The sequence below is a fragment of the Carettochelys insculpta genome, chromosome 1 (assembly GCF_033958435.1).
Source record: "Carettochelys insculpta isolate YL-2023 chromosome 1, ASM3395843v1, whole genome shotgun sequence".
Lineage (NCBI taxonomy): Eukaryota > Metazoa > Chordata > Testudines > Carettochelyidae > Carettochelys > Carettochelys insculpta.
This window is the reverse complement of record NC_134137.1, coordinates 227,466,170-227,479,066: the sequence shown is the minus strand read 5'-3', so window position 1 is coordinate 227,479,066 and position 12,897 is coordinate 227,466,170. Positions and strand designations below refer to the sequence as shown.

General features: G+C 45.3%; 1 protein-coding gene across 2 annotated transcripts in view; it reads right to left on the bottom strand.

Moving 5' to 3' along the window:
• Positions 1-2,861: 2,861 nt before the first annotated feature.
• The window catches only part of GTF2E1 (general transcription factor IIE subunit 1), a 127,994-nt gene continuing 117,958 nt past the window's right edge, over positions 2,862-12,897 (bottom strand). For both annotated transcript variants that reach the window (XM_074983578.1, XM_074983577.1), the window contains 2 exons: positions 9,744-9,985; positions 2,862-5,022 (listed from right to left, as the gene is read on the bottom strand). In XM_074983578.1, the coding sequence (XP_074839679.1) occupies positions 4,592-5,022; positions 9,744-9,985 (673 nt within the window). In that variant the 3' untranslated portion in view covers positions 2,862-4,591. The remainder of the gene's footprint in view (positions 5,023-9,743; positions 9,986-12,897) is intronic.

The following is a 12,897-nucleotide window of genomic DNA, read 5'->3' as shown; positions in this document are numbered from 1 at the left end:
CATGAATATGCAGCACCTCATTAGCATAATGGCAGCTGCCTGTGCTTCAAAGGTGCCACTTTTGAAATGCACACACTGCCCATGTAGATGGGGGCCTTTCAAAAGGACCCCCTGCACTTCTAAAGCCCCTTCTTCCCATTTCGGAAGAAGCAAGAGTAGCTGGAAACTGAGGACAGGTGAAGAACCTTCTAAAACAAAGATGGTAATATGATGGAATTATGGTTTAGTTACTACCCAACTTGTGAGTTACATCGCTTCTCCTCTTACTGTTTGCCTGAGGTTGCCTTTGTGGTGACACCCTACTGAATTTGCACCTGGGTTACAGATCTGAGCAGGATGCTGTGGTTCTGTTGCTCCTGCTCTTGTTTCTTTGGGTGAGGTGATTAAATAGACTAAGAAAATTTGGGTTTGATGCCTAGGTGAATACTTCTGAGCTTGCCGTGGGAGAATCATAGCCACTTCGGCCAGGAGGGGTCTGAAAATGTCAGTCCTAAACAGGTTCTTTGCAGAGCAGCATGATGTACTTGCTCCCCTTTAAGGACTGCACCCATCACAACCTTAGTTCCATTCACTTGGGTTGCAGCAGACTGGAAATCCAGCAGAGTGTTGATGGTAGCAGTCCAGAGTCCTGCCTCATAGTTCTCATCCTTGGAACCAGTTTTAGGAAGTGTTTTCTAGTCCTGGGAGAAATGTGCATTTGGAGCCATGGTAAAATTGCAGAAATCCTCTGGGACTAATTTTCTATAGCAGAACATCTGGGTGCTTTGCCTCATTGCCTAAGTTCAGCTGCATCCCTCTGCAGACTCATTTCCAGCTGTAAACTTTCCAGGTAACTGATGGAAGTTCCCTAGTTTATGCTTCATCTGTGCACTGTCACCTCCCCCCCAGCAAAGGGCTTCAGCAGGAGAGAACAGAGAGCTAAGCTTTCTGCTCCCCCCACCACATGCACCTCCCCACCAAACCTTGTCAAACTTCTAAGCAGCCAGCCGAGAGCCCCAATGCATCATGGTCAAGGTTCTGAGATCATTCAGGGTGGAGGTAATTCTATTTTTCTGCTCCTTCTCCAGGGCCTCTTCAACTCCCCTGCTGCTTTGCTAGCACCAGTCTGCTTAATCTGAGTCTGTTTGAAGACGGGAGTAACAGGTAAAAGAAAAGTTGGAAAGACACGTTTCTGGGCACCTGTTTCTTGAGATCTATGTGAAAATCAAATCAAACTCCCCTCTATTTTCAAGTTATAGTACACCTGCTCCAAATAACCAGCCAGCCTGGCAATTAGTCTGTCTGAGGAGGCAAATTCATTTTAATTAAGGAAGGCTGCACACTTCACTGTGGTAAGACAAATGCTCTACCAGTCAGAGGTAGCTGGGACCTGCATTTCTTACTGGCATTGAGATGTTCTAATATAGTACAATGAATAGCAGACACATGGCAGAGAGGGATATCAGATGTGTAGGTACTAAAGCGCCTGGACTACACACAGAGGCTTTTTTTCTTCTGGTGGCCTGGCATTTACTAAGCAAACTAGAGAACGCTGAGGTCAGGAGCGCAAACTCAGTGCAATGGAGTTTTGAGAGATGGTTGCGCAGGGTGGTTTTGTAGAGAGACCACAGGAAACAGAGTAATTTGATTTTGCTTATCACAGGCAACACAGTCCAGTTATTAGGGGCCTTCATCAGAACTCATGGGCTCAACTCCTGACTTTGCCCCGATCTGCTTTGTGATTTCCAGGGTCACACTTGGCAGTGCTTCACTTTTAGCAATTGCTGCAGTGCCAGTTCTCTGGGATAGCACATGTGCACAGTTGCTCTTCACAGAGCACATTTAAAAAATGACATTGGCCTTCACTGCTCCTGCTCAAAAGAACATTTGCCACAACAGGACAACAACTGCATCGCCGTCCTTTCATGAGTTCTGAACTGGCTGAGAAACTGGCCAGCAGTTGTTAGGGGGCTTTACACCCGCTCACAAACCTACCTCATCACCCAGCAGACTGGCATGTCAGTGTATTACCACTGGTGGAGGAGAAATGCCAGGAGTCCCCTACAGACATTTGAATGGATCCCTGATGTTAGATTTATGATTAAGTTTGGGAAGCCTGTTGAATGACATTAAGATCATACGCGGATAAAGTCCACAGTTTTCCTACAATAACTATAAACCACGGTAAAATGTGTCACACACAGCCTATTCCTTTGTACTTTCTCGTACGCCATTTGCTTGAGGCAACAGTGGGTAACACTGATCCTTTGCTAAAGCTTTATCAAATCTAGGAGCTGATCCTGAAAACACTGAAGCTCAGTCAGTTATGAACCTGAGTTAACTATAGTGTTCACTGGATTGGTCCCACCATTCCTAGCCAATGGCCACTTATAGCCACTCACTACTATTGTGTCATCTTATATGCATCTTCCTAAAGTCCGTAAAGCTCCCTTCCCTCACCTGACCACTATTTGTCATGATTCAGCCTATCTGTGGTTTGATAGCCATTACGTATCATGACTCATTTCCATGCCATATTAGCCATTTTAAATGGGCAGCAAGACAACTTTAAGACAGCCAACATTTAGCAATATGCACTTCTCAGCAAAGAAGACATGTAAGGGAAAAAGAATAGGAGTGCTAATCATAATATCCTTGTGACCCAGGAACCACCCATGGCTCCTAACTCCAAGGAAACATGATGGAAAACAGTGCAAAGGATTCTGAGATGTGTCCAAGAAAGAACCAGTGATGAGATGGAAGGTGCGGTTATGGCTTGAAAGCATCTAGAAGCCTTTAAAATAGCATTTTAACATAGCAGAAGCATGGAACAAGTAAACAATCCTAGGTGAACAAGTCATCGATTGAGAACGCAACCCAGGACAGAAGCATCATTTTATTAATTTATTTTAAAAAATGACAACAAAGTTAACATACTATTTTTAAAAGGGGTAAAATAGCAAAATGCTGAAAATAAAACCACAAAGGAGACATCACAGGACTAGTCTAGTCAGTATAAAATAGCTTTACAGTTTAAATGCTTAACAAATCTGTACCAGTCATGTAAACTAAACAGCACTTGGTACAGCCTTTAAATGCAAAATCCTTTTACCACTTTGTTTTGCCATAGCACTAAATAAGAAAAAATTATTAAAAAAGCAACACTTTTAAATTTAAGGATATCATTACAAATATGATATTGCTATAGTCACTGTAAAAATGTTTTTATTTGAACAGACAGTGCCATGCTAAATATAAGAATTCAGAACTCTGCATAATTAATTTTCAAATTGTACAAATCTTTGGGTGTTAGTGAAATTAAAACTAGCTATGCTGGTGTCCTGGTATTGCCTGGCTGGCAATTGTGAGCTCAGGCTATAACATTGGGGCTTAAAGGAGGTAAGGTGAGAGGACTGCTAGTAACAGTATACTGAAAGTAATCTCTGAATAGGCCAGAGAACTCTTCCAGTTCAGTTCCTTCAATGAGTTTCATTACACTGACAATAAGCCAAGACTTTTACATTTAGATGCCTCGTGTTACAACTATCCCTCAGGTGCTGAGCACCCAAAGCTTCCACTGAGATCAACAGGTACTATGAGCACACTCAGTACGTTTGAAAATCAAGACACTTGGTTAGATGTTTATCTTTAGATCTCATATTTGAAAAATTCGAACAGGCAGACTTGCGGAAGAGGGAAACGGGCAAAGATGGACTTGTCTTTTCACAAAGGACAAATGTCCCTGATTTTTGAACACAGGAGACTGAAAACCAGTCTTTCAAATGAGCATTCTCCAAAGATCTGTACGCTACTTTACTTTCCAGAGCTTGTCTCCCATTCTTTTCTCATCCAGAAAGCAGTCTTGCATTTACAGCTCAGTTTCAGCTATCATCACCAGCTGTCCACCTCAAGACACCCAACCATGTTGGACAATCATCTCAAATATGACTTGGTCAAAATATATGGTTAAGACCAAGCAACTTATGTCACTGAGGATCCTGAGTATAAACTCTGTCGAGAGGTTTAGACAAATGTAAGAAGACTGAGGTGAAGAGGGGGTAAAGATGGTTTCTGCTTACATGACTGTTTAGAAATAAAAATCTCTGTGCACAGCAGTCACCTGCAATGGGTTAGTGACAGCCACATTGTGTCTGGAACTACAGCCCAACTACACCCACATTGCAACTTTATCAACAGCCTGCCTCAGCATCCAACACGCAGGCCCTCACTGTGCCTTTCAATTCCTCTTCTGTAGCACTGAGACGCAAGGCCAGATCAAAGAAAGGAGGCTGTTGGCTTAAAGCAGCAGCAGGTGAGGTGGAGTTTCACCTTGAAGCTCTCACCTCATACAATAATGTGCATGCTCCACCACCCACCTTCACTCTCTCCCTTTTGGCACACCAGTCAGTTTTATTCTCCCTCTTACCCCCGCCGGCTGCCTGGTGTGTAGGATGCCTGAGATCAGCACTTCTTTCAGTCAACGAGCAGTTTTAAGTCCCAAGCCCATGCATGGCAGACTGTATAGGGAAGGGAAAGATGCAGATGAGTCTTTTGTTTCACTAGGGAGCCTCCTGTTAAAATTCACCTTTAAAAGCTGTGCTGGAGGGAAGGGTTAATCAAACATATCCTCAAACATCCGCTGCCCCATGGCTATGTAAAGCTCCTTCTCTTCCGGTGTCATTTGGGCCACCAGCTCAGGCCGCTGGCTCACTTGACTGTAAGAGAACGGACGTCCGGCCACCATGACAGTGGGGTCCTCTGCCACCACTTCAAACTCCTCCTCTTCCTCTTCATCCTCAAGCCCGTAGAGTGAAGCCGTGGGAGCAGGCAGACGGGGTGGGGATTCCTCTTCTGATTCGCTAGTATCACTCTCAGAATCGCTGGCATTGGTGTTGGCTAAGGGAGCAGCCCCTCCCACGCCCGCTGCAGAGACGGAGGGAGTTTTCTTCTCATGGATAAGCAGGGCGCGCATCACCTCCTCGTTATCATCCAGAGCTGCCCGGCCCTCTTCCCGCTCCTGAAACGTATCCATATCTTGACCCCCTACAAGAAAGCAAAAACGAATGCTAGGCAAGTTATCATACCAATACATCAAGCAGGCCATTAAGGAGGGAGCATGTTCTAGTGGTGACGGCAGCTGCTACTGAGGGTCAGAGCACCCCCCACCTCTTCTTCACCATCCTCCAACTCCCCTTTTAACAAAAAAAAAAAAAAATTTGTAATTTAAAATAAACAGAAAAATTTGATATGAAAATGTTATTTAAAATTTAAAATGAGCACAATTTTTTTCTTGGCCCCTTTTGGTTGCCTGGTACAGCCCCAGCTGGCCAGCTGCTTAAGCCCCATGCCAGCCTCTAGAGCTGTCCCCACCAGCCACCCACCCGCCCGCCTGAGACCTGCGCTGCCAGAGCTGCCTGCCCGAGCCCCACACCGCTGAGGCCAGCAGCCTGCCAGCCGCTGGGGCCAACTGTCCACCTGCCCACTGGCTGCCCGAGCCCCACACTGCTGGGGCCAGCAGCCCAAGCCCTGCTCTGCTGGAGCCAGCCCTCTGAGCTCCACGAGTCCTGCAAACTGGCCAGCCACCCGAGCCCTGCAAGCCACCCACCTGAGCCCCTCCCCTGTCCTCCCACAAAGCCAGGCACCCCAGCCCCCCATCTAACCCCATCCTCCTCCCCCTCCTCCCCCACAACCCACTATCACTCTCATTGCAGAAAGGAGCCAACTCCACGCGGGTCTTTGCTGGCTACCTGCTTTTTATAGTGGCTGCGCCGGGTCACCCACATAAAATGGCAGGGGCTAAGAGCTGGCAGCAAAGGCCGGCTCTTTCTTCAGGTGGGGGAATGACTGAAGGGGGTTGGGTTGCCTCGTGCCCCCCTGGAATTTCTTCAGGCTCCCCCCAGGGGATACACCCCCCCAGTTTGGGAAACCATGATCTACTCATTCACTTTCAAACAAACCCTTTGTGCTTTCTCTCAGGTTCCCCACATGCTGAGGAGCAGTTCTTCATAAACATACACAAAGCTATTCCAATATCCACCTTCAAAGCCCACCTCAAAAAACTTTAATTCACTGTGATGCTTATAAAAACTTGACCTCTGCTGTCTCTTGTCTTAAGCTCCCTGGGGCAGGAACTGATGTGTCGCCCAGGTTCTATCGTAATACAAAGAAAGGTATCTAGAAAAGGAACTAACGGTGGAGGGAGGGGCAGTATCAGAAAAGCAAGGCAGCCAAGCAGGTCACTGAAGGGGGTTCAGTTATTAACTGCCTCTTGGCTTTACTTTTCCCAGCCACACTCAGTGTAAGGTATTACTTCCTTATTAGTGAGGTTTTTTCCCCCCCACTTATATTGACCTCTCAACAGTTAACACAGAGGATCCTAGGAATGTTCTGACTTCTACACTTTGACACATGAACCCAAAAAAGGTGAGAGCCACCCTTCTAGGAAGGCAAGTGATTTGTCATCAGCAACTGGGTCCTACCTATTCTCACTGTGGTTTAGACTTTCAGAGCAGGTTTACTGCGCAAACACTTAAAATTTTGCCTTGATATAAAGGATAACCATTTTTCTCCAGATTGTAGGGGCCTCAAGAAAGGGCACTAGAAAGTAATGTGCAAGCTGTGAAGCTGGGCTGCCAAATACCAAAACTGTGTGGCTAACAACTCCATTGTTCAGAAAACCAGCTGCAACTGAAAGGATTCAGACAAAGAGCATTAATTACAGGAAGTCTCAGTACAGCGAAGGTGATGATGGGAGGGCTGGCACATAGAAACAGGGATATTTGGCAAAACCACTTCCCCAGTTGCATCCTTGCACAGAGGGCAGTGGTGTGCCAAATGAGATGCCATGCCAAGCAGTGGAAAGGATCCCAGGATGTATCTGAGTATCAAAGGCACAGTTACAAACCAATGAACAAGAAGAGGGAGAACACTTGGGGAATGAGGAATGGATGGGCACAAACTATTTTTTGGAGAACAGTATTTCAGGATTGGTCTGTTTGCTAGTGAGCATTATAGTTCCAGAACTATTCTGGAAGCTCTTCCATTAGCACAGAACATCTCAAGGGGCCATAACCTTAAACTAAGCCCATTTTGGCTCTATGTAAGCTTTTAAATCACTAAGAAGAGAAAAGCAGGGGCAGTTTTTCTTTGAGATTTTTTATAAAGTTAATATAAAATTGTTTAGCTTCACTCTTTGGCCTTTAATTTAGATAAAATATGCACAAATACAACAAGAAGCATCTTCACAAAACAAAAAAGCAGCCCTATAGCACTTTAAAGACTAACAACATAATTTATTAGATGATGAGGATCTGAAGAAGGGGATCTGTCCCATGAAAGTTAATAAATAAACCTAATAAATTATATTGTTAGTCTTCGTTGTTTTGTGAAGATACAGACTAAACATGGCTACCTCTCTAAGAAGTTGTCTTGGAATTTTAAAGTTAAACCTGCCATACAGGAAGGGAAAAGTTTATTATAGGAACATGGTGTTATTCAATACAATTAATCCTGCACAGCAAGTGGAATATTGAAGCCCCTTGATTGCATATGCAACAAGTAAACAGTGTATAAAAGGGCTGCTAGTTTTCAATCAGGGACTTTCTCCCTAATTTTATTTCACTTTCAGGGGATTATAGTGCCCCAAGTGAGAGCCAGATAAGACAGACACACACATGCCTGGACTGACGTAGCATCTCCTATACTGGGAAAGGGGTGACACTTTGTTAAGCAGTATTTGCTGTACAATAGCTGGATAGTGTTTGGGTAAGCAGGATGTCTGCACGTCAGAGACTCAAAACCAAAATTCCATTAAAAAGGGGGCTTTTCTGAATAAAGCTCTTAGCAGATTTCTGTATTTGATAAGAATACTGTGAGTCCACCCAACACTGACACACCTCCAGGCATCCTGAAAAAAAAAAGTAGAGTAAGAGTGGATTTTTAAGAGCCATATGTAAAAACAAGGGATAAGAAGTAGGACACATTGCTTATGGCAAACTTTTTTTACAGCATCAAAAGACTCTGATGTGAATCATCACTTGCATTGAGCTGACTAGATTCTGCCCTTGCACATTAATGCTACATGATCTCCATTTCCTGAACTCTGACCTTTAGTCCAGTTCCATCTAGCCATCGTTCCAACACCATGCACAGCACCATAATTCCCAACTGTCCCATAAATTGCCTTAATAGTGAAACGCCTTGTCTTCTCCACTGATGCATCCCTATTTGACTGTCTCCTGTTATTATGGAAGGCTACTGTCAACAGGTGTTTCATTGCCATGATGAGAGAGGAAGTGGGTCTCAGGAAGTGAAGGCCATCCCCATGCAGGGCTTTGAGCATTAAGACCAGAGGTTCCCAAACTGTGAGGCACACTAACTTAAGGGGTGTGGAGGGATGTTTGGGTGGACGTGGCAGGCCAGACCATCCCTCCCTTCCCCCAGTTTTGCTGGGGCTCTGCTTCCCAGCCCTGTGTCTCACACTGTCCAGCCTCAGCAGAAGTCCACACCCAATCCTTTGCTTGGCTGACAGCACCCATGATTGCCTGACTACATCTCCACTCATGGACTCCCACTTGGCTGTGGATCCACCCCTGATCCTAGACCACCCTGAGTTGTGTTCCCAGCCTCAGTCCCCTTACCTCTGTCCATGACTCCCTTCCCTTCCTCTCCCAAGCTGCAGCTTTGCTCTTGGTTTTGGCTCCAGGGGACAGAGAGGCAAGGATAGGAGATGGTGGAAGCAAGCCTCAAACATCTGGGGACTGCTGAAGTACATTATTCAGCATGAAGCTAGGGCAAAGATTGGAACACTAGGAAAATGTGTTCATGGTGAACAGTTGCATCCCATACCAGAGAAACCTTTTCCAGGATGCATGGTTTTGTTCCAATGTACAATGAACTACAACATTGAAACCACGAGATCACAAATGTATGACTCACAAAGTCAGATGGCGGGAGGGAGGACAATTTTCTGGGCAGCTGAAAACGGAAAAAGGCAAAGGAAAAATTGAAAAGGTCAACCTAGAACACTGAGGAGTGCAGGTTGACCTGTGTGTTCTTCAGAGTTGGTGCTGACAGGGTCTGTTAGTAGGAGTCCCAAATGTTCCTGCCACATTTTTGCCTGATATGAAAGCTAGAAGTCAGATTCACAGATGATGACCCTAACTGCTGTTCATATTTCTACGACTTAGCGAACAGGCCAGATTGTTGGAAGGAGATTGTGACGGCTGACCTTGAGAATGTGGGGAAGAGCATGTGCGGTTCTGATATATTGCTCTCTGCATACAACACAAGTCTTGAAAATCAACAGACAACTGGTTACAGAAGGGGAGAACAAGAACACAGCATGTCCACTAGTACCCGATCTGGTGAGCACATATAAAATTTGAGTTTCACTTTCCATCCATGCCCATTTGATAAAAGCTTTCCAGAAGGAGGTGAAAGATCTTTTATCAAAAACCAAACAAATCATAGTGGCACAGAACATCTATCTTTGAAGCTCTGGGAAAAGCTAAGGGACAATTAACATTTTAACAACAATCTCACTGCTGTGGGCCACCCAGATTTACTGACATGAGTTTCAGTACTATGCCTGGTAAATCTTGTTGTGTTACACCTGCTTGGCTACACGACAGACAAAAGACAGAACAGAATAACAGTTAAGTGCTGGGAGTAGCAGCTGTACATACAAAGGGGCAAAAATGTTCTCCTTACACTAAAAGCAGCCTTTAAAGTATGCAGCACTTCTCTCCTTTTAGCTTTCTTACCATCTTTGATCTCATCAGGGTCATAAGCCCCCTGCACAGTGCTTTCCCGCAGCCAAATTGGCCTCTCTCTGGCTGGCTTCCCTTCATTTGTTGGCCGATTAAGATCCTCCTGGTCTTCCATGCTGATGACGACATTCTGGGTGTACAAGTCCTCATAAGACGGCCCTTTCGTAGTCCACGCTTCCCGATGGTGTCCTCCTGCTAGGCCAGCTGCCCCTGCAGCAGCAGCAGCACGTTCCTTGCTATATAAAGTCAAGGGGATTTAAAATAGGTACAATTCAGAATTAGTCCTTTCAAGCATAACAGACATGTCTTGTAATTTCCAAATGAGCCCAGAGGATTCAGGATCTCCCATGATATACTTAGAGAATCTCAGCCGTATTTCTTAATAGTGTTACCACAAACTTCTAGACCTGTGGTCCACAACCTTTTCATTCCCAAGATCACTTTCTGGATTTAAGGGGGACCCTGCCCCTTCCAGAGGCCCTGCCCTACTGACTCCATCACCCCACCCACACTGCCTTTCTCCCTCACTTACTCTCTCTCACCTTCTCACTTGCTTCCACCAGACTGGGGCAGGTGTGTGGAGCTTGGGAGGTGGTATGGGCTCTGGGTTGAAGTTGATGGATTCACGGTGTGGGAAGGGGCCCTGGGCTGAGCCTAGGGCAGAAGACTGGGGTGCAGGAGAGGGTGCTGGCTTTGAGGGGTCTCCAGAGCTGCAACAGGTGCTTGACGCATAGGAATGGGTTCAGGGTGCAGGAAGGAGTATGGGGTGCTGGGTCTGGAAGGGGATCAGGGCTGGGCCTTAGGGTACAGGAGAGGGTATGGGGGTGATGGATATGGGAGGGGGCTGAGGATTGACTTGTGGCCAGAGGCTCCTGGTTGGTGGCACATTGAGACTAAAGCTGGCTCCTGCCTCCCATGGCCACATACTGCTCTTGGAAGGCACCAATGTAGTTCTATGGCCCTGGTGGTGTGGGGTGGCAGATATGTGGCCTCATGCATTGCCCCCCTCTGCCAGCACCAGCCCTTCAGTTCCCCTTGACCACAGTTACGTGTTCCTGACCAATGAAAGCTATGGGGGATGGTGCTTGCCAGCCTCTCACACCCTTGATCCACACACACACAGGGCCATGCTGGTTGCTTCTAGGAATGGGCTGGTGGCATGGGTCCAGGGTGAGCAGGAAGCTTGCCTTATTAGCAGTCCTGCTCCACCACCAGATATTGTAATCGACTGGCAGACTCCCCAGGATCAACTGGTTGGTGAGCACTGTTCTAGACTGATGCTGTAATTGAGGAATGTAGGGATCAAAGTACTAGACACTGACTTGTAGGAGAGAGGTATTAGGACACAAGGAGGTTGTTAAGATCTTCAAAAATGATCACGTAACAGCCAACCTGGTTACATACTTGAACAACCTGAAAGTAAAGTTATATCAATATACCACATGACCCTTAACAGTACCTAGCAGGAAAAGCTATTATTTGCAGTTACACCAGAATCTTGTATTAAATAATAATTAAAGCACCAGGGTTTAGTGCACCAAGCACTAAGGTCTCAAGCAGGTTGACAGGATTGGAGTCTTACAATGCTCAGATGTGGGGATTGTTATTTATAGCGCTTACGTGTGAGTGACTAGACAAATCCACCTCAGAAAACAAAGTTTAAGTCCCAGATGTGATCACAAGTGATAATGTTCTTGCAAGAACTACCTGTTGAAGTTCAATGGCCTGTGTTATACAGGAGGTCAGACAAGATTATTTTAGTCAGGGCACTGGGGGATGGGAGAGGGAATTTCTGTTCAGCAATAGAGTGATGCAATGACCAAGGTTTGGTGAGGCTGTTGTCCTAACACTGAGTAAAAGGGAGTCGGCTTGGGAAACTGAAGGTCAGTATTGATGGTTACTGGGCATAACTGGGTGAATGCCCAGGGGTGGCATAGCAAGGGGGATGCTCATCCGAATTTAACATCAGCTTATTTTCTCAATTGATCCACATCCAAATAAATCAATCTCATCAGGGTTCCTATCTGGGCCAGGAAAAGCCACTATTTGGATCTGATTAAAGAGAACATAGATCTGAATGTCCTCTGCCACTGATGGCAATGAGCCTAAACTACATTTGCTATCTGATCTTGAGCTCTTATGTGCATATTGAGCAGTAAAGGCCACAGAAAAGTCCCCAAGAACCTTGGGGAAAACCAAGACAAATGAACTCTTTGGCTAACGCTGCTCAAAGGAGTCAACAGATCCAATGGAGAATGAACCCATCCACCCCTACCAGATCTCTCAAGCATTTTGAGCATATTATATAGTAAATGGTACCAAAGTGTGCTGACAGATCAGAAACACACACAGGCAGGACTTGCTTTTTGCACAGCACATGATCAACCAAGGATAACTGTCTCTATACACACCTCGTCAGGATGATTCTGTATTGACAGAAGATCCAGGCGTTCTGCCATGATCTTCTTAGTAAGATTCCCCAAAGAGGATGGTAATTAGAGAGGTGTCAGATACCAAATGTTTCTTTATTAAGCAAAGGTTTATCCTCTGCTCGTTAGCTTAATTCTATTCTATACTGATATTTAAACATTGGTCCTGGGAAATTGCACATATACGCCACCACTTTATTTGTTGCACTGTAAAATAATCATGCACTCAGAGCAGTGTCAGGTGCAAGAACTATCTAACCTTTCAACATCTGGGTAGGTTTTCCAAGAACTACTAACCACATAGACACAGTATTTTTGTATGTTTACAGTTTATGCAACATATACATATTCACAGAATCAATGACTTGTGTTTTTCTAAGCAAGCAGGACAGAATATTTTATGCATGCAGATCACACGTGCAATTTAAAGAACCACACAGAGATCCTCTCTCCATTTGTGTTACTTCAAATAGTGATACTTTTCAGTTTTCAAAGAATGGCATGTATACTGTGAAAAGCACCATTCTCCTTCGCCCACAATAAAGATCAGTAACTGTAGAGCTTCCCTGACAATTTCATGTAATCTACTTTCCTACAATATACAAGGCAAAAAGAGCCTACCTCATCAGGCCTGCAGCAGTGACATTTAAGGGATCAGCAGGGCCAGGGATTGCCTTTTCAATTCAAAGCCTCCTTTTCCCTATGAAGTTCCATTTACT